The sequence below is a fragment of the Callospermophilus lateralis genome, chromosome X (assembly GCF_048772815.1).
Source record: "Callospermophilus lateralis isolate mCalLat2 chromosome X, mCalLat2.hap1, whole genome shotgun sequence".
In the NCBI taxonomy this organism is placed as follows: Eukaryota; Metazoa; Chordata; class Mammalia; order Rodentia; family Sciuridae; genus Callospermophilus; species Callospermophilus lateralis.
Genome location: NC_135325.1, coordinates 40,968,025 through 40,990,876, shown reverse-complemented (window position 1 = coordinate 40,990,876; position 22,852 = coordinate 40,968,025). Strand labels below are relative to the sequence as shown.

Here is a 22,852-nt window from a genome sequence, read left to right as displayed (position 1 = left end):
AATGAATCATGACCTTCAGGTCCTAGATTTACCATATCTAGGTCCTCTGGGAAATACACAAAGAGGCAGCCCATAGCCCAGAGTTTATGTTAGTATATTTAGTCTGATGACCAAGGTTCTGCTTGGCAGGTGTTGCACAAACTCACTGAAAGAAGAAAAGTCTTGTAGGTAAAAACTTGGCTCCAGATTAACTAGTCTGAGTCATCTTGATCAAATGCCCTTCTGGGGAGCCTCTAATATATTTGCCTTGAAAGTTGCTATTTTCTTTGTATAAAGAGTCAAAGAGGGCAATGTGGATACTGCTAGGAGTCCAACTTTTTCCTGGATCTTCCGGTCCCTTATGAGCCCCACTCCCCATAATTTTTTTTTTTTCTCCTGTGTTTTCACTCCTTTAGTCAGTCTTCCTTTTTGGAATTCCTCTTTCTGCTGTACCTCTCCCTTTCTGACCACCAATACATACACAAACCATCCCTTTGTATGTTTTTTAGCATCCCCCTTATCTCCATCTACCAGCTTGATCCTTTTCCCCTTGAATGGACATTTTCTAAGCTTGTGCCCATCTTCTATTCATATTATTCTTCTCTAATCCCCAAGATCTTACTCTTATTCTTCACTACCTTCTCAACTTAATGTTTCCCTTCTCCATAAAGCCTCCCACTTTGGGGACTTTCTTTATCACTTACCAAGTAGTCACCTCCTCCTTGCCCTTCCCCAACAGCCTATCTCCTATTTTTTTCCTTTCCCTCCTTAGACCCAGACCAGCTAAGTGCCATTCCAGTTTCAGACAACTGATTATGATACTAGGTGAACTTTATTTACAGTCTGAGTTTACAGCTTTCCTTACATGCTTCGTCCACCAAACACACCCAATCTTTACAACAAGACAAAATGCTTACATACAGCATATCCTGTCCACATAAATTTGTATTTTTAAGAATAAAACAATAATTATGCTGGCAAAGATGTAGGTTATCAAGGACCCTTAGGCTTCCAATACCTTGAAAAGTTTACACTTTTTGAATATATATAAATTATACATTTGCCTCCCCACACTTGGCAGATTTTACCCTAGTAGGACTTTTTGACCAAATCATAGACATAGATGTGGAAATCATCATCAAACTTGATGAAATACACAGAAGGTTTGGCTTTAACTTGAAGAATGACTTTGCCTGATCTTTTGGAGCCATCTTCTTTGGTATATTCCACATGTTTACCTATCAGGCCATCTATAACTCCTTCTGGCTCCCTTTCTGTTGGAGAAGACTCACTGGACTCTGGCATGATACGGAGGTCACCTTCTTTATAATCATCTAGAAGCTGGTACATGTACAGGACAGGATCTTTCTCATAGGTAATATAAAACCAGGTTTTCATGATAGGTGCTTGGGCTAGGACCATCCCCCTCCATTCATCCTTAGAACCATGCTCACCCTCAAACATGTGTTCCACTGCTTTCCCAATTATAGTATTTTCAAAGTGCACATCTCTGACTTGAAAAAGTGGCACCTTATCAGGAAGGATTTTAAGCTTTAAAATCCTTTCATCTCTGTGAAGTTCCAGTCCATAGACACAGTCAATTCCATCATATTTCACCAGATAAAGAGAGGGATTTATAGGCACCTGATCCAAAACAGTTCCTTTCCACTGGGTGATGGGCTCATCACTTTCCTTCCATCCATGAGAAATTCTGCAGCCCACGATGTTCCTCTGGGACTGTGAAGATCTCCTCCTCTGCTTCTTTTGGGAGGCCTTTCTCTTCCTGAAGGTTGTAGAATTGGTGTGGTGACCTGGAGCCTCCCTGGTTTGCTGTCTTGCAGCTGTCTTTTTGTGGTGCATTTTCATTCCTGCAATGGGAGGAAAGAAGCTAGAGAGAAACATTCTATGTAATATAAAGTGAGGGTTTTTTCTCTGTATTGCCAAGTCCTTACACACAAGGTATATTGCTGCACAAGCTATTCATATGTGTCCTGTAGCAATATTAGGTATCAATACACCCTAGGATGCCTGCCCTCATTCCAGGCTTATTTTGCTGCACAAGAAAACTAAGCAGGATGCTGTGGTGGTCCTGGTTGCTGGGACCCCAGACGGGCTCTTTTGAATATCTCCTGATCCCCTGTCCCCATTCTAGCCCCACAAATACATTCACCATTTCTAGCCCTAACTTCATCTCTCCATTTCAGTACAAGCAGTCCCCATGTCTCTCTCCTTAGCCCCCTACTGTTCATTCATTATTCCTGTCCATACCCATGCAGGCTACCTGGTGCTCATTTCTCCTTCATATCTATTCCTGGCTATCCACATTTTACCACTGGTGCTCGCACCAAAAATTCCCTTTCTGGCCACCTCTGTACACCATCCTGGTATTCCTCACCATCACCATCTGCTCCCAAATTACCCTTCCCAGTTTCCCTCATCTCAAACCCATCACTCTTTCCAATGTTCCTGCCAATTTTCCTACCAACCCCTCAGTTCAGCGCCCACCTCCCCACCGTCTGGGATCCAGGTCTTCACGTGTCCCAATCGGACACCTCACTGCTGCCTTGGCTGTAAGCGTGTGATGCAGGAGGCGCAGCAGGCGACCAGCCGAAAGAGTGTTTGCAAGAGGTAAGGGGCGAAGATTCTGAGGCAAGAAGCTTGTGTAGGAGGGCGGCGGTGGAGTTCCCAGCGCTGGGATGGCTCGCCCTCAACCTCGGTGTCAGCAGCTGCAGCACCTCTGCCACACATAGGTTTTCCACCAGGGGCTGCTGCCGCTGCAGTCTCCTCCCTCTTTTCTTAGCGCAGCTTCCTGCCAGAAGAGAGGCCTCCCCTTCCTGCCAAACACAGCCCGACAATCCCTTCCCCGACCCCCACCCCCAGCCACTGGGCTGCGGGAGGGAGTGGGGGTGGGTCGTGCAGCTGAGCGCTAGGCCCCGCCCCTTCTCCAAATCAGTAAACTCAGGGCCTAGAACCACCCCCGCCCCCACTGTCTGGTGTCTCCTCCTCCAGTTAGGGACTCCCAGGCTCCCCACCCCCACTTCCAACTCCACCCATTCAGGGCCTCTACCCCATCTGCTTTTCTTCTTCCAGGAATTTGCTGCTTCCTGCCTCCATGCCCTTACAGAGTTACTTAAATACCAAAACCTGCCTTTCCTATCATTTAAGGGGATTAGGAATATGAGAGAAATTGGTGTTCAATGCTGTCTGCCATTTTGACCTAATCTGTAAATTTAACTGACTGCTCATTCCTGGGCTTGATTTCATAGGGATACTTTTTCCTTTTTTCTTTTTCCCTGATTGCAGAATTGCATGCACAATGTGAGAAATGTGCAAAACTCAGAAAATTTACTTGAAAAATATCAACTTCCTTTGCTTCCCATCCCCCAGAGCTCACAGCAAAATAGCACTTTTTTTCTTTCCTTTTTTTCCTATGCTCTTAGAAAGTTTGCACCATTTATGCAAATTAAGTTTTTTTAAAAATTCTTTGTAAAATAATTTTTAGTGGATAATTTGGAAAAAAAAAAGTAGAGTATATATAGCAATATTAGAAGTACTAAATACTCTCCATTGAGAATTAACATTTATTTTTATTTGAACTCTTAAAATGGAAATAGTATAATGTTAGGTCGGTGGCAGCGACTTGGTGGCGACCTTTTCCTGTCCCAAGCCCTTCCCTTCCTGCTGTAAGCCCCATAAAAGTCCACTCCAGTCGAGCTTCCACTCGGTTTCTCCTCAGACCCTTCCCCTGTCCCCTCTGTGGGTCTGATCTAGTTCCGCCCTGGAGTGATATCTCAATAAAGCCTGTTCAGCGGCCCTTTTAAATCTGCCAACTTTGGTTGCTGCCTGCCCAGCCTGATCTGACATCTATTACCAAAAATATCTAAGTCTGTTTTATACTCCAGCACAGATCCTGTTCTTTTCCTGAAGTGGCACCCCCTTTCTCCACAGAAAAGACTTAACTGGGCTTCTCCAGAATTCTTCTCCATGGCTGATTTTAGGACTGTCAGCAAAAGAATCTCTGCAAAATAGTTCAATGTAGATAAACTTCCTATTTTCGTGTTGCCCTGTTTTACTTGGCCACTGGCCGAAAAGATACCAGCACTCCAGGTGCTGGACACCCCCTTACTAGTTTTTCACAAACATATCCAGTATAGAAGTTTGTAGAAATGTGCAAACAAGGCCTCTGGCCTTGAGCTGAGCTTCACAGAGATGTCTACATTTTTAAGATGTGTTACCAACTGGGCTCCATGGTAACAGCTGGCAGGGGGAGGAAAGAAAGGGGAGAAGAAGCTCTCCCCTTCTCAGGTGTTGTCCTTGAAGAGTTAACTTGCCCAGAACAGTGAAAGAAAAAACTGCTTTTATGTGAACTTATGCAGACTGTAAACTTCTTAGTCCCTCCCCTTACATGCAGGGTATAAAACTCTGAAACTCCCTGAACTTGGGGTTCAGGGGACTAATTGATTACAGCAAAATCTGTGCCCTCTGAACCTGGCTGCAGCCAAATAAAACTGTTTCCTGCTATTTTCAGTGCCTTGCCTCCTTTGTCCCTACAACATTCCCCTCCTTTCAATGCTAAGATTCTTAGGATGCACAGTAAGTTAATTTTAGACACATACACACATACATGCTGTGTGTTTTATCACTCAATAATTTTTAAATATATCTTATGAAAGATTTTATATATATATATATAAAAAATCTCTTTAATTCTTTAATGACCCACACCTGAGATTTCTATGAGATGGTTCTAGGTTTTTATTTCCCAAGTATACACTACACAACTGATAAGAGTGTGACAACACTGTGCTTTGTAAAACTAAGCAATCCTGTACTTGTCATATCTAAAATATCTTTCTCTAACTATTTTTTAAGGATATTCAAGAAAATGTTTATTTCTTGATGATCACTTTGCCAGCAAGCCTAAAGTAGAACTCTGAAATGGCTCATAATCCAACTTGTCTAAATTTAAAATGCAGATGTTATCATATTGAATTATTTTCTGCAGCTTGCTCTTGACATTCAATATTTTGGTTTTTTTTTTAATTTCCTCTGCTTGTCTCTAACATTCCTTGTTACATTCAAAGACTGTTGGAGAGTACACATATGACATTTTTTGAATCATAGAAAAATAAATTCAAACTTCCATTCTGTTGTTGATCATTTTGGTTCGTTCTTATAAACAATGCTGAAATTAATATTGTTGTGTACTCTTACCTGAGTTTATGTAGAGTACACCCCAGAATGACAAATGGTGAGTTGTTAGTGTAACTTCTTCAAGTTTTCTAAATACTAAGTTGTTGTGTTGAGTATAACAAATCATAGTATAATATAATCAGATTATATGTATTTCATGTTCCCCATGTCCTAGTAAATCTTCAATTTTTTACATTTTTAGTTTGTGCCAAAATAATGGGTATAGAATGAGTATTCATTATTTTAACTTACATTTTCTAATTATTACTGAATTTGAACTTATTATTCTGTTTTGTTTGATTTTCACTTTTCCGATTGTGCAATTTTTTATGCTTTTCTTTTGAGATGTTTCTCTTTCTTTCACCCATTTTTACATTTATATACTGATAGCCCAAACTGTGGCAACTTTCACACATTCTATATAAAATTTTCTTTTAATTATAGATCAAATTATAGATCAAAATCAAGTCCATTACACTTTTAATTTATTATAACATTATAAGTAAATTGAGAATTCTCAATTACAGTTGTTTAACTCCCATAATTATTCAAAACCCATGTTTTGAATTGGCTATTTAGTCTTTTCTACATGTTCATAGAAAATATACATTAGATATTACTGACTATTATTGACTATTAGATAAACTTCAACCTTACCTTTCTTTTGTTTTCCATATGTTTATTGATGCATTATATTTATACATAATAGTGGGATTAGTTGTTATAAAAGTGCATGGGCTCTCTCTTGTCCAATGAGGAGGTCCACAGAACAGGGTAGAGGAAAGTGTGGCTGTGGAGTCACTAATCAAGACCTCTGGAGACCAAGCTGGAAGCAAGTATGATTTTATTGCTCAGTTACCGTGTATATATACTCAGGCAGTAGCTAGGCAGATTACAGGCAGCCACCAATACAATTTCTTGCTAACTGTCCTTGCGGCAACCAAACGAGGAGTGGGCTGTGGAACAAGCACCAGGACTACAACACATGACCTCATGCCCAGGGCTGTGCCTATGGGGTAAGGGGTCTGCCACACACACGCCTAGCATGAGAGGAGTGGCCTGCCACTCAAATGCCCTTAATGTATGCCATGTACGCAGTACTCCATGCACTTGTCCCCACATATAATCACATATACAACAATTTGGTCAACGTTTTCCACAGTGTTTTAGTCAACTTTTTCACCACTGTGACCAAAAGACCTGACAAAAAAAAATTTAGAGGAAGAAAAGTTTATTATACACTCACGGGTTCAGCAGTCTCAGTCCATAGAGAGTCGACTCCATTGCCTTGAGCCTGAGGTGAGGAATAACATCGTTGCAGAAGGGTGAGGATGATAAAAGCAGCTCAGACATGGCAACCAGGAAGTAGACAAGGCTCTCCTCACCAGGGACAAAATATATATAAAGTCACACCTTCCAGTGACCTACTTCCTCCAGCCATTCCCTACCTACCTATACTTACTGCCCAGATAATCCACATCAGTTAAGGCTCTCCTAACCCAATCATCTCACATCTAAACTTTCTTACATTTTCTTACACATGAGCTTTTAGGGGAACACCTCATATCTAAACCTTAACACCCAGCATTTTCCATTTCCATCCCCTTTTCCCTCCCCTGGTTCCTTTTCTCTACTAGTGTCCCTTCCATTTTCATGAGAGCCCCCACTTTTTTTCTCTAGGTTCCACATATGAGAGAAACATATGACCCTTGACTTTCTGAGTTTGGCTATTTTGCTTAATATAAAACTCATATTTCATCCATTTTCATCCATTTTCCTGACATATTCTTATTTATGCCTAAATAAAACTCCATTGTGTATACATAGCACATTTTCATTATCACTTCATCTGTTTTTTTAAATTGGTGCTTTTTTAATATATATAATTTTTAGTTGCAGATTAACACAATACCTTTATTTTGTTTATTTATTTTTATGTGCTACTGAGGATCAAACCCAGTGTCTCATACATGCAAAGCAAGCACTCTACCACTGACCTACAGCCCCAGCCCTCACTTTATCTGTTGATGGACATCTAGGTTGGTTCCACAATTTGGCTATTGTGAACTGTGCTACTGTAAACATGAGTATTTGTGTTGCTTTAGGATAAATATCAAGAAGTGGTCATATGGTGGTTCCATTCCTAGTCTTTTACTAGTTTACAATCCCAACAACATTATAAAAGTTTTTCTTTTCCTCACACTGTATACAGCATTTACTGCTGTTTGGATAATTCATGGCTGCCATTCTACCTGTAATGAGATGAAATCTGAGTACAATTTCAATTTGCATCTCTCTGATGGCTAAAGATATTGAACATTTTTGCATATATTTGTTGTATATTGTATTTCTTCCTTTGAGAAGTATCTGTTTACTTCATTTGCCCATTTACTCACTGGGTTGGTTTTTTTGTTTTTTTGTTTTTTGGTTGTTGTTTTTTTTTTTTTTTTTTTTTTTTTTTTTTGTCTTTTGGGGTTTTCTGGGGTACCAGGGATTGAACTCAGGGTGATTTAACCAATGACCCACATCCGCAGGCCTTTTTTATGTTTTAATAGAGATAGGTCTCACTGAGTTGCTTAGGGCCTCACTAAGTTGCTGAGGCTGGCTTTGAACTCATGATCCTCCTGCCTTAGCCTCCCAAGTCACTGGGATTGCAGGCAGGTACCATCATGCCCAGCTCCAGTTGGATGTTGTTGTTTTTTTTCATTTATTTTCAATTATTTGTTCTAATTAGTTATACATGATAACAAAATGCACTTCTATACATAGTACACAAATGGAGCACAATTTTTCATTTCTCTGGTTGTACACAAAGTACACCATTCACACAATCATACCTGTACATAGGGTAAATATGTCCATCTCATTCAAACAACTTTCCTACACTCATGCCTCTCCCTTCCCTTTGTCCAATCCAAAATTTCTCCATTCATCCCATGCTCCTCACCATCCCCATTATGGGTCAGCATCCACTGACCCATAATGGGGATGGTGGTTTTTTGGGAATTGGTTTTTGGGGATTGGCTTACTTTGCTTAGTATGATATTCTCCATCCAATCCCATTCATTTACCTGCAAATGGTATTATTTTATTCTGTTATAATGCAGAGTAATATTCTATTGTGTATACATACCACAGTTTATGCATTATCTATTGAAGGACATCTAAATTAGTTCCACAGTTTAGCTATTGTGAATTGTCCTGCTATAAACATTGATGTGGCTGCATCACTGTAGTATGCTGTTTTTAAGCCCTTTGGGGATAGAACTAGGAGTAGGAAAGCTGGGTCCAATGGTGGATCCATTCCAAGTTTTCTAAGAAATCTCCATAAAGATTTCCAGATTGGTTGCATGAATTTACAATTCTACCAGAAGTGTAAGAGTGTACTTTCTCCCCCAAATACTCTTCAACACTTACTATTGCTTGTATTCTTGATAATTGCCATTCTACTGGAGTGAGATGAAATCTTAGAGTAGTTTTTTTTAATATTTATTTTTTAGTTTTAGGTGAATACATATCTTTATTTTATTTTTATGTGGTGCTGAGGATCAAACCCAGTGCCTCACAGGTGCTAAGCGAGCACTCTACCACTTGAGCCACAACTCCAGTCCCCTTAGAGTAGTTTTGATTGGCATTTCCCTAATGACTACAGATGTTCAGCATTTTTCATATGTTTATTGATTGATTGTATATCTTCTTCAGAGAAGTGTCTGTTCAGTTCCTTAGCCCATTTATTGATTGGGCTATTTGGTTTTGGGTGTTAAGTTTTTTGATTTATTTATATATCCTGGAGATTAGCGGTCTAGCTGATGGGCATGTGGTAAAAAATTTGCCCCCATTCTGTAGTCTCTCTCTGTCTCTTTTTTAATATTTATTTTTTAGTTGTAGTTGGACACAATATCTTTATTTATTTATTTTTATGTGGTACTGAGGATCAAACCCAAGGCCTCATATATGCTAGGTGAGCGCTCTACCGCTTAGCCACAACCCCAGCCCTGTAGGCTCTCTTTTTACATCATTGATTGTTTCTCCTGCTGAGAAGAAGCTTTTTAGCTTGAATTCATCACATTTATTTATGCTTGATTTTATTTCTTGTGCTTTAGGAGTCTTGTTGGGCCTAATATGACATCATGATGATTTGGGACATTAGGTAGAGGGTGTCTGGTCTAATTCCAAGGGCCTTGATCCACTTTGACTTGAGTTTTGTGTATGGTGAGAGATAGGGGTTTAATTTTAATTTGTGTATATGGATTTCCTGTTTTCCCACTGCATTTGTTGAAGAGGCTATCTTTTCAACAATATATATTTGGCACCTTTGTCTAGTATGAGATAACTGTATTCACATGGATTTGTCCTCTATTCTGTACCATTGGTTTACAAGTCTATTTTGATGCCAATATCATGCCATTTTTTAAAATATTTTTTAAGTTGTATATGGACACAATGCCTTTATTCTTTTATTTATTTTTATGTAGTGCTGCATATTGAACCCAGTGACTCATATATGCAAGGCAAATGCTCTGCTACTGAGCTGCAATCCCAGTCCCCATGCTATTTTTGTTACTATAGCTCTATGGTATAGTTCAAGATCTGGCATTCTGATGTCACCTGCTTCACTCTTCTTGTTAAAGATTGCTTTGGCTAATCTGAGTCTCTTATTTTTTCCAGATGAACTTCATGATTGCTTCTTCTATTTCTATGAGGAATGTCATTGGGATTTTCATTAGAATTCCATTAAATCTGTATAATTCTTTTGGTACTATAGTCATTTTGACAACATTAATTCTTCCAATCCAAGAACAAAAGGAGATTTTTTCATCTACTAAGGTCTTCTTCAATTTCGTTATTAGTGTTTTGTAGTTTTTATCATATAGGTCTTTTACCTCTTTTGTTAGGTTGATTCCCAATTTTTTTGAGGCTATTTTAAATGGAGTAGTTTTTCTAATTTTTCTTTCAGAGGATTCATCACTGATGTATAGAAATGTATTTGATTTATAGGTGTTGATTTTATATCCTGCTACTTTGCTGAATTTATTTACTAGTCCTTGAATTTTTCTGGTGGGATTTTGTTTTTGTTTGTTTGTTTGTTAGTTTGTTTTTGTTTTGTTTTGTTGTTTTGTTTTTTAATCTTCTAAATACAGTCATGTCATTGGCAAATAGTGATAGTTTGAGTTCTTCTTTTCCTATTCATATCCCTTTAATGTCTTTCTTCTGTCTAATTGCTCTGATTAGAGTTTCAAGAACTTTATTACATAGAACTGGTGAAAGAGGGCATCCCTGTCTTGTTCCAGTTTTGAGAGGGAATGCTTTCAAGTTTTCTTCACTTAGAATGATGTTGGCCTTAGCCTTACCATAGATAGCTTTTACAATGTTGAGATATGTTCCTATTATGCCTAGTTTTTCTAGTGTTTTGAACATGAAGAGGTGCTGTATTTTGTCAAATATTTTTTCTGCATCTATTGAAATGATCATATGATTCTTATCTTTAAGTCTATTGATTACATTCATTGATTTTCATATGTTGAACCAACCTTGCATCCCTGGGATCAACCTCACTTGATTATGGTGTACCATATTTGTAATACGTTTTTTTGTATGTGATTTGCCAGAATTTTACTAAGAATTTTTGCATCTATGTTCATTACAGATATTGGTCTGAAATTTTCTTTCCTTGATGTGTCTTTGTCTGGTTTTGGAATCAGGGTGATACTAGCCTCATAGAATGAGTTTGGAAGTGTTCCCTCTTTTTTAAATTCATGGAATAATTTAAGGAGTATTGGTATTAGTTCTTCATTGAAGGTCTTGTAGAACTCAGCTCTGAATCCATCTGGTCCTGGGATTTTCTTGGTTCATAAACTTTTGATGGTGTCTTCTTTTTCATTGCTTGAAATTGATCTGTTTAAATTGTATATATCTTCCTGATTTAGTTGGGGTAAATCATATTATTCTACAAATTTGTTGAAGTCTTCAATATTTTCTATATTATTAGACTACAAAATTTCAAAATAGTTTCTAATTATTTTCTGTATCTCTGCAGTGTCTGTCATGATATTTCCTTTTTCATCATGGATTTTAGTAATTTTAGTTTTCTCTCTCCTTCTCTTCATTATCATGGCTAAGACTTTATCAATTATAATTTTTTCAAAGAACCAACTTTTTGTTAATTTTTTCAATTGTTTCTTTTGTTTCAATATCATTATTTTTGACTCTGATTTTAATTATTTCTTGTCTCTACTTTGGGTGTTATTTTGTTCTTTTTCTAAGGTTTTGAGTTGTAATGTTAGGTCATTTATTTGTTGAGTTTTTCTTCTTTTACAAAATGAACTCTGTACAATGAACTTTCCTCTTAGTACTGCCTTCATAGTGTCCCAGAGATTTTGATATGTTGTATCAGTGTTCTAATTTACCTTTAAGAATTTTTTAATTTCCTCTCTAATGTCTTCTACTGCATTGATCATTCAATAGTATATTATTTGGTCTACAGGTGTTGGAGTAGCTTCTATTTTTATTTTAATCATTGATTTCTAATTTCATTCCATTATGATCTGATAGAATATAAGGTAGTATTTTTAGTTTTTTGTATTTTCTTTGTGGCATAATATATGGTCTATTTTAGAGAAAGATCTATGTGCTGCTGAGAAGAAAGTGTATTCACTCATTGATAGATGAAATATTCTATATATGTCTTTTAAGTCTAGATTATTAATTATATTATTGAGTTCTATAGTTTCTTTGTTTAGCTCTTCTTTGTAAGATCTATCCAGTGTTGAAAGAGGTGTCTTAAAGTCACCCACTACTATTATGTTTTTTGTCTATTTGATTCTTGAAATTGAACAGGGTTTGTTTGATAAACATAGAGGCTCCATTGTTTGGGGCATATGTATTTATAATTGTTATGTCTTGTTAACCCTTAAACAGTATGAAATATCCTTCTTTATCCCTTCTGACTTACTTTGGCCTGACGTCTACTTTTTATGATATAAGGATGAAAACCCCTGCTTATTTATGCAGTCCATATGAATTATGTTTTTTCCCAACATTTCACCTTCAGTCTGTGTATGTATATTCCTATGAGTCTCTTGAAGGAAGCATATTATTGTCTTTTTTTGAATCCAATCTGCCAGTCTATGTCTTTTGATTGATGAGTTTAGGCCATTAATATTGAAGGTTGTTATTGAGACATGGTTTGTATTCCTGGTCATTTTGGTTTACTTTTGGTTTTTAACTTATCTTTGTTTCTCCTTTTATTGGCTTTTCCTTTAATGTAGTTCCCCCCTTTGTTGACTTGTTTTTCATTTCCTCCTCATGGAATATTTTGCTAAACATGTTCTCTAATGCAGGCCTTCTACTTGTAAATTCTTTTAACTTTTGTTCATCATGGAAGGTTTTTATTTCATGATCAAATCTAAAGCTTAATGTTTCTGGATATAAGATTCTTGGTTGGCATCCATTTTCTTTCAGAGCTTGGTACGTTTTTCCAGGACCACCTAGCTTTGCGGGCCTGGGTTGAGATATCTACAGAGATCCTAATTGGTTGCCCCCTATATGTAATCTGATTTCTTTCTCTTGTGGATTTTTAAATTCTCTCCTTATTCTGTATGCTAGGCATTTTCATTATAATATGCCTTGGTGTGGATCTGTTGTGATTTTGTACATTTGGTGTCCTGTAAGCCTCTTACATTTGATGTTCCAATTCATTCTTCAGGTTTGGAAAATTTTCTGATATTATTTCATTGACTGGATTGTTCATTCCTTTGGTTTGTAGCTCTACACCTTTCTCTATCCCAATAATTCTTAAATTTGGTTTTTCCATGTTATCCCATAGTTCTTGGATGTTCTGTTCATGGCTTTTTACCATATTCACTGTGTGGTCAAGTTTATTTTCAAGATTGTATATTTTGTCCTCATTGTCTGATGTTCTGTCTTCCAACTGATCTAGTCTGTTGGTGATGCTCTCTATTGAGTTTTTAATTTGATTTATTGTTTCCTTCATTTCAAGTTTTCTGGGCTGGGGATATAGCTCAGTTTGTAGAGTGCTTGCCTCACATGCACAAGGCCCTGGGTTAAATCCCCAGCATCAAAAAAAAAAAGTAAGTTTTCTGTTTGTGTGTTTGTTTGTTTTTTCAGAATCTCCATTTTTTTATTGAGTAAACTTTAGCTTCCTGTATTTGCTTCTGTAGCTCTGTATCAAAGTGATCTTTTGTTGCCTGTGTTTGCTCTCTTATATCATGCTTTACTTCACAGAACATTTTAATTATGAACATTCTGAACTCTTTCTCTGATATTTCTTCTGCTGTGCTGGTCATGAGTTCTAATAATGTATTATCTTGATTTGCTTGGGGCACTTTCTTTTCTTGTTTTTTCATGTTATTCGTGTGTCTTCCCCTCTAGCATTGTGGATCTGAGGTATTACAATTTTTACCCTATGGACTTATAGTGTCCCTGCGGGTTTTAATACCTCTCTTTTGAGGGGGAGTTCAATATCAACAGATCCCAATGCAAATCATATACAGCTTTAAACCAAATAGCTTCTATTAAGACAGATACAGTTTTGTGGTAATAGAAATTGTGTGTTCAATTATTATCTACAATATAAACGGTAGGTTTGAAAATGTGTCTACAGTTTCTAATGGTGGACAAAGAGAGAATGGAGGGGGGTATAGGATGAGATGTTAATGTGGTAGGAGGTAAGGATATAGATTTATTAGATCCTAGGAAGTGTGAAAGAGGAATCAAAAGAAGTTGGCTGGTAGCAGGAGAAGAGAGAAAGTGACTGGCAAAACAGGTGAGTGGGAAGAAAATAGAGAGGGAATACAAAAAAACAGACAAAAAAATTATTAAGAAACAGGAAAAATGTCAAAATAAAGGATAAAACAATATACAACAAAACTGTAATATACTATTCAGACATCCCATTCCTCGGTAGCCTAATAAGCATGAAAAGTACTTGGTTTCACAAATGTTGGGGATGTCAGTGTGGGAAAAGAAAAAGATGAAAACAAATCTCAAAGGAAAATTGAAGAATTTTTTCTGTTGTGGTTCAGTATCTTTCCTGTTTTCCCTCTCATCTGATAAGGGGGTTTGCCTGGTGTTTGCTGGTATTTCCACCCTCAGGATGGTGAAGGTTACTAAGGTGAGAGGGTTGGTCTTAGAGGCAGAACTCCTGGAAGTGAGGTATAGCACTTTCCAGTTCCCATTGGAAGACTGCACCCCAAGGATCTCCTTTGAGGCCTGCTCATGTGATGTGGGTATCTGGTCTTAGCCCCTTATATCACCCATAGACCCTACAATTCCTGGTCTATAATTTAGTCTCTAAACTGTAGCTCCCTCACCCCTTCCCTTTCTACTTCCCAGTCAGGAACCTCTTTCTCTCTCTCTGGAGGTCCTGTGTGCTGAGCTCTAGGGGCTGTGCAATTTTCACAGAGGGCTGTTTTGTATCAGGCAGATAAGGACCAGCCTTTGAGAACCATGGACTGACCATAGCTGCAAGCACTGTTCCTGGTTAGTGAAAGTGTGGGGGGGGCAGGGAGGGGGGTTTAGGGGATAGGTAACTTGATATTGCTTCTAGGCCCCAGCCAGTATCACAAGATGGGAGTTGCCTCAACTAAAGATGGCCATGGCAGTAGTAAGCATAATCCAAGTTGTCTATGAAGGTGTCCCAAGATGGAGTTTACCTCATTCAAAGATGGGGCACCAGAAGATCGGGCCTAGCACTGGCATTGGGTGGTGTGTTTGGAGATGCAGCTCTGTGGCTTGTGGTGCTGTGGTGGGTGGCTGTCTTCAGACCTGTCTGGTGTCCCTAGGTGAAGGCTACCACATGGCAGCAGTTGCAATGTCCCAAGATGGAGGCTATGGGGGAGCCCAATGTTGGCAGATGAGAGTGCATGTGGGAACAACAGTCAGGGGTCCTTCAATTGCTCACAGATAAACAGTATTCCCACTGCTTGAATTCCTGGTCATGTACCTACAAGAAATGCAGTTTCCCTCAAGCCAGCCATCTTGAATCTCCCCTGCAATTGGGTTTTTTAATTTTTGTTGTTGTTGTTTTTTATATATTCTAGATATTAATTCTCTGCCAGAAAAGTAGCTAGCAAAGATTTTCTCCTATTGTATAGATTCTCTTTTTACATCTTAATCATTTCCTTATGCAAAATTTTTTTTAAATTTGAAGCTATTCCATTTACTAATTCTTGGTAGTATTTCCTGAATTTTAGGAATTCTATGGAGGAACTTTTTGTCTGCGATTTTAATTTCTGAGATCAGATAAGATCGGGCGTGTTCAGGGTGGTATGGCCATAGAAGCTTCTGATTTTATGTTAGAGCATTGATCCTACATTTTATATAAAAAGTTCCAAAGTTTCTACTTTAATTCCTAGGTCTTTGATTTTCTTTGACTTCTGTGAGGGGTTAGAGATATGAATATAGTCTCATTTTTTATATATGGATAACCAGTTTTATTAGCACCATTTATTAAAAGGGTTATTTTTCATCCAACATATATTTGTCAAGAATCAGATAGTATTTGTCAACAACATTTGTCAAGAATCTACATGGCTTCATCTCTGTGTCTTCTATTCTATCCATCTATGTGTCTGTTTTTATGCTAGTACCATGCAGTTTTGTTTCTATAACTATGAAATGTAGTTTGAGGAGTATTATTGTGATGTATCCAGCATTGCTTTTTTTTAGCTTAAAATTGTTTTGATTGTTCTGGGTTTTATTTAATCACTTGTGAACATTAGGACTATTTTTTCTAGTTGTATGAAGAATATCATACAACTAGAAAAAATAGTTGAAAAAAAAGAATATCATACAACGTCAATTTTTTCTTTCAGTTTTCTATCATTTTCTATTTTTTATTTTATTTTTTTATTGGTTATTCAAAACATTACAAAGATTGCAGAATCACATCAGTTACACATCCACATTTTTACATAATACCATAATAGTAACTGTTGTATTCTGCTACCTTTCCTATCCTCTACTATCCCCCCTCCCCTCCCCTCCCATCTTCTCTCTCTACCCCATCTACTGTAATTCATTTCTCTCCTTATTTTTTTTCCCATTCCCCTCACAAACTCTTATATGTAATTTTGTATAACAATGAGGGTCTCCTTCTATTTCCATGCAATTTCCCTTTTCTCTCCCTTTCCCTCCCACTTCATGACTCTGCTTAATGCTAATCTTTTCCTCCTGCTCTTCCTCCCTGCTCTGTTCTTGGTTGCTCTCATTATATCAAAGAAGACATTTGGCATTTGTTTTTTAGGGATTGGCTAGCTTCACTTAGCATAATCTGCTCTAATGCCATCCATTTCCCTGCAAATTCCATGATTTTGTCATTTCTTAGTGCTGCATAGTACTCCATTGTGTATAAATGCCACATTTTTTTTATCCATTCATCTATTGAGGGACATCGGGGTTGGTTCCACAGTCTAGCTATTGTGAATTGTGCTGCTATGAACATCGATGTGGCAGTATCCCTGTAGTACGCTCCTTTGAGGTCTTCAGGGAATAGTCCGAGAAGGGCAATAGCTGGGTCAAATGGTGGTTCCATTCCCAGCTTTCCCAGGAATCTCCATACTGCTTTCCATATTGGCTTCACCATTTTGCAGTCCCACCAGCAATGTACAAGAGTACCCTTTTCCCCACATCCTTGCCAGCACTTGTTGTTGTTCGAAATCATAATGGCTGCCAATCTTACTGGAGTGAGATGATATCTTAGGGTGGTTTTGATTTGCATTTCTCTGACTGCTAGAGATGGCGAGCATTTTTTCATTTACTTGTTGATTGATTGTATGTCCTCCTCTGAGAAGTGTCTGTTCAGGTCTTTGGCCCATTTGTTGATTGGGTTATTTGTTTTCTTATTGTTTAATTTTTTGAGTTCTTTGTATACTCTGGATATTAGGGCTCTATCTGAAGTGTGAGGAGTAAAAATTTGTTCCCATGATGTAGGCTCCCTATTTACCTCTCTTATTGTTTCTCTTGCTGAGAAAAAACTTTTTAGTTTAAGTAAGTCCCATTTGTTGATTCTTGTTATTAACTCTTGTGCTATGGGTGTCCTATTAAGGAATTTGGAGCCCGACCCCACAATATGTAGATCGGAGCCAACCTTTTTATCTATCAGACGCATAGTCTCTGATTTGATATCAAGGTCCTTGATCCATTTTGAGTTAACTTTTGTGCATGGCGAGAGGAGGGGATTCAGTTTCATTTTGTTGCATATAGATTTCCAGTTTTCCCAGCACCATTTGTTGAAGATGCTATCCTTCCTCCATTGCATGCTTTTAGCCCCTTTATCGAATATAAGATAGTTGTAATTTTGTGGATTGGTTTCTGTGTCCTCTATTCTATACCATGGGTCCACCCGCCTGTTTTGGTACCAGTACCATGCTGTTTTTGTTACTATTGCTTTGTAGTACAGTTTGAAATCTGGTATCGCTACACCTCCTGATTCACACTTCCTGCTTAGAATTGCTTTTGCTATTCTGGGTCTTTTATTTTTCCATATGAACTTCATGATTGCTTTATCTATTTCTACAAGAAATGCCGTTGGGATTTTGATTGGCATTGCATTGAACCTATAGAGAACTTGTGGTAATATTGCCATTTTGATGATGTTAGTTCTGCCTATCCATGAACAGGGGATATTTTTCCATCTTCTAAGATCTTCTTCTATTTCTCTCTTTAGGGTTCTGTAGTTTTTATTGTATAAATCTTTCACCTCTTTTGTTAGGTTGATTCCCAAGTACTTTATTTTTTTTTTTTTTTTTTTGAGGATATTGTGAATGGGGTAGATTTCCTCATTTCCAGTTCGGAAGATTTGTCGCTGATATACAGGAATGCCTTTGATTTATGCGTGTTGATTTTATATCCTGCCACTTTGCTGAATTCATTTATCAGCTCTAGTAGTTTCTTTGTAGACCCTTTTGTGTCTTCTAGGTATAGGATCATATCATCCACAAATAGTGATAATTTAAGTTCTTCTTTTCCTATTTTTATGCCTTTAATTTCTTTCGTCTGTCTAATTGCTCTGGCCAGTGTTTCGAGAACTATATTGAATAGAAGTGGTGAGAGAGGGCATCCCTGTCTTGTTCCAGATTTTAGAGGGAATGCCTTCAGTTTTTTTCCATTTAGAATGATGCTAGCCTGAGGTTTAGCATATATAGCTTTTATAATTTTGAGGTAAGTTCCTGTTATCCCTAGTTTTTCTAATGTTTTGAACATAAAGGGATGCTGTACTTTGTCGAATGCTTTTTCTGTGTCCATCGAGATGATCATATGGTTCTTATCTTTAAGTCTATTGATGTGGTGAATAACGTTTATTGATTTCCGTATATTGAACCTGCCTTGCATCCCAAGGATGAATCCTACTTGATCATGGTGCACAATCTTTTTGATATGTTTTTGTATACGATTTGCCAGAATTTTATTGAGGATTTTTGCATCTAAATTCATTAGGGATATTGGTCTGTAGTTTTCTTTCTTTGAGGTGTCCTTCTCTGGTTTGGGAATCAGGGTGATATTGGCCTCATAGAATGAATTTGGGAGTTCTCCCTCTTTTTCTATCTCCTGAAATAGATTATGGAGTATTGGTATTAGTTCCTCTTTAAAGGTTTTGTAAAACTCTGCTGTATATCCATCCGGTCCTGGGCTTTTCTTGGTTGGTATTCTTTTGATGGCTTCTTCTATTTCCTCCCTTGATATTGATCTGTTTAGGTTGTTTATATCTTCCTGATTCAATCTGGGTAGTTCATATGTCTCAAGGAATTTATCTATGCCTTCACTATCTTCTATTTTATTAGAGTATAGGGTTTCAAAATAATTTCTAATTATCTTCTGTATTTCTGAATTGTCTGTTGTGATGTTGCCTTTTTCATCCCGTAAGCTAGTAATTTGGGTTCTCTCTCTTCTTCTCTTTGTTAGCGTGGCTAGTGGTCTATCAATCTTATTTATTTTTTCAGAGAACCAACTTTTAGTTTTGTCAATTTTTCGATTGTTTCTTTTGTTTTGATTTCATTGATTTCAGCTCTAATTTTAATTATCTCTTGCCTTCTACTGTATTTGCTGCTGATTTGTTCTTCTTTTTCTAAGGCTTCGAGGTGTAGTATGAGGTCATTTATTTGTTGGCTTTTCCTTCTTTTAAGGAATGAACTCCATGAAATGAATTTTCCTCTTAGTACTGCTTTCATAGTGTCCCAAAGATTTCGATATGTTGTGTCTGAGTTTTCATTTACCTCTAAGAATTTTTTAATTTCCTCTTTGATGTCTTCTGTAACCCTTTGTTCATTCAGTAGCATATTGTTTAATCTCCATGTGATGTAGGGTTTTTCCTTTCTCATTTTATTATTGATTTCCAATTTCATTCCATTATGATCAGATAAAATGCATGGTAGTATCTCAACTCCTTTGTAATTGCTAAGCTTTGCCCTGTGACATAATATATAGTCTATTTTTGAGAAGGATCCATGTGCTGCTGAGAAGAAAGTGTATCTGCTTGATGTTGGGTGGTATATTCTGTATATATCAATTAAGTCTAAGTTATTAATTGTATTATTGAGCTCTATGGTTTCTTTATTCAATTTTTGTTTGGAAGATCTGTCCATTGGTGAGAGAGGTGTGTTAAAATCTCCCATGATTATTGTGTTGTGGTCTATTAGACGCTTGAACTTGAGAAGAGTTTGTTTGATGAACGTAGCTGCACCATTGTTTGGGGCATATATATTAATGATCGTCAAGTCTTGTTGGTGTATGGTTCCCTTGAGCAGTATGTAGTGTCCTTGTTTATCCCTTTTGATTAACTTTGGCTTGAAGTCTATTTTATTTGATATAAGTATGGACACCCCTGCTTGCTTCCGGGGTCCATATGAGTGATATGATTTTTCCCAACCTTTCACCTTCAGTCTGTGTATGTCTTTTCCTATCAGATGAGTCTCCTGTAGGCAGCATAGTGTTGGATCTTTTTTTTTTAATCCATTCTACTAGCCTATGTCTTTTGATTGGTGCATTTAAGCCATTAACATTTAGGGTTACTATTGAGATATGGTTTGTATTTCCAGCCATATTTGGTTATGTACGATACTTAACATGATTTGTTTTTCCTCTATGCTTAGTTTTTCCTTTATTGTACTACCTCCCGTTGTTGGTTTTCATTGTTATTTTTCATTTCCTCTTCCTGTAATGTTTTGCCAAGGATGTTTTGAAGAGCTGGTTTTCTATCTGCAAATTCTTTTAACTTTTGCTTATCGTGGAAGATTGTTATTTCATCTTCAATCCTGAAGCTTAATTTCGCTGGATACTATCATTTTCATTGTAAAGGTTTTTCACTTTCTTGGTTAGATTTGTTCCTAGGTATATGTATTTTTTGAGATTAGTGTGAATAGGATTGTTTTCTTGGTTTCTTTCTCAGCAGACACATTATTGACATGGGAAAGCAATTGATTTTTGTAATTTGATTTCATATCCTGCTACTTTGGTGAATTTGTTTATGAATGCTTGCTTCTGGTAGAGCTTTTAGGGTCCTCTAATTATAGGACCATATCATTTGCAAACAATGATAATTTGACTTCTTTCTTTTCTGTTTGTGTTCATTACAATTCCTTCTCTTGCCTAATTGCTCTAGCAACAATTTCTAATGCTATACTATAAATGAATAGTGGAGAATCAACATTCTTATCTTGTTCAGATTTTAGAGAAAATGCTTTCAAATTTTAAGCATTCACTGTGATGTTGGCTTTGCATTTGTTATACGTAGTCTTTATGATGTTGAGGAAAGTTCCTTGTATATCTAGTTTGTTCCGTGTTTTATTATGAATGGTTGCTGAATTTTTCCAAAGGCTTTCTCTGCATCTATTGAGATGACTATGTGATTTTTTTTCTTAGTTCTGTTTATGGTGAATTACATTTATTGGTTTGCATATGTTAAATCACCCTTGCATCCCTGGAATGAAACTGATTTAGCCATGATGAACAATCTTCTTAATATATTGTTGAATATGATTTATTAATATTTTATTAAGAGTTTATGCATGTAAGTTCATTAGGGATATTGGTCTGTAGTTTTGTTTTCTTAATGTGTCCTTATCTGCTTTTGAGATGAGTATGGTACTATCTTCATAGAACAAATTTGAAAATGTTCTACCACTTTCTATTTTGCAGAATAATTTGAGGTGCATTGGTGCTAGTTCTTCTTTAAAAGACTAGTAGAATTCTGCTAAAAATCTATCTGGTCCATGGCTTTTCTTTGTTGGAAGGTTTTTTATTACTGTGTCACTATATAAGTTTTCAAAATAGTCCCAAATGATCCTCTGGATTTCAGAATTGTCTATTGTAAATTTCCTTTATCATCCTTAATTTTGTTGACTTGGGTTTTCTATATCTTTTTGTTGGTCTGGCTAAAGGTCTATCAGTCTTGTTCATCACTTCAAAGAACCAACTCTTCATTTCAATGATCCTTTGCATAATTTTTTTAAATCAGTTTCATTAATTTTGGCTGTATTCATAATTATTTTTTCTTCTACTGATTTTGGAATTAGTTTGTTCTTTCTTGTACAGGGGCCTTAAGATGCATCATTAGAAGCCAGAATTAGACAGGCAGTCAATATAGATAGGTAACTCAAGTCAGGTCAAATGAAGGAGGCCAATTTTGAGTGAGTCCGGGAAGTTGGAGACTGTCCCCTAAGAGATTGAAATGTTAATTCCTTTTTTTATTAGTTGTTCAAAACATTACATAGCTCTTGACATATCTGAAATGTTAATTCCTTCTGAGCCCCTCCTCCACTCTTATCAAGAACTGTTCCTGCTTCAACCTGTTGCCAAGGTAACTGTCCCAGGAATTGCCCCTCCCTACAGGGAGCTATAAGGTTGTTAATGTGTTCTTGTCTTCTCCATCCTGCCCTTCCCCCTTCAGCCCACCTGTTTCCCACCTTTGGGCCATCCCATCAAGCATTCCTGGACCTAATCACATATGCAGAAAGGAGAAAGATGGGGGGGGGGTGAGGCAGGAGAACAAAGGAAGCCTAGGACATATAAAAAGGGCAGAATACCTCACTTATTGGGATACCAGCTATGGCCCCCTTCTCCCTCCCAGGAGAAGTGTATATTACCCCTTTTTAAATAAACCCTGCTTTACATGTATGTATTTTTAAAAAGATGCATCATTAGGTTGTGTACTTGAAATCTTGATTTGCTTATGTAGGCACTCACAGCTATAAATTTTCCTCTTAGAATGACCCTTATACTGCCTTAGAGATTCTGATATGTTGTATCTCTATTCTTAAATTATTCTAAGAATTTTTTATCATCTCACCTGATTTCTTCTATCACACATTCATCATTCAAAAGTTTTCAATCTCCATGTGTTTTATAGCTTCTATATTTTTTATTGGTGTTGATTTCTTGATGTGGCTGCATCATTGTAGTATGTTGATTTTTAGTCTTTGGGGTATATGCTGAGCAGTGGGATAACTGGTTCAAATGGCAATTCTATTCCAAGTTTTCTGAGGAATCTCCATATTGCTTTCCAGAGTGGTTGCATCAATTTTCAGTCCCACCAATAATGCATGAGTGTATCTTTTTATTCACATCCTCATCAACATTTATTTTACTTGTATTCTTGGGGGAATGGGGTACAAGGGATTAAATTCAGGGGTACTCGACAACTGAGCCACATCCCCAGCCTACT

The 22,852-nt window shown here is 37.2% G+C and overlaps 1 protein-coding gene across 1 annotated transcript; it reads right to left on the bottom strand.

Annotated features, from left to right (window-relative positions):
* Positions 1–845: 845 nt before the first annotated feature.
* On the bottom strand, positions 846–2,746 carry LOC143638872 (spindlin-2-like). The gene is made up of 2 exons (XM_077106827.1): positions 2,485–2,746; positions 846–1,847 (listed from the first exon to the last, which is right to left on the bottom strand). Exon 2 carries the CDS (start codon positions 1,843–1,845, stop codon positions 1,069–1,071), a length of 777 nt encoding a protein of 258 aa, XP_076962942.1. The 5' UTR covers positions 1,846–1,847; positions 2,485–2,746; the 3' UTR covers positions 846–1,068.
* Between the last annotated feature and the right edge of the window lie 20,106 nt (positions 2,747–22,852).

Coding starts and splice junctions, on each gene's coding strand:
- LOC143638872 (XM_077106827.1), bottom strand. CDS start 1,845: ATGAAAATGCACCACAAAAAGACAGCTGCAAGACAGCAAACCAGGGAG.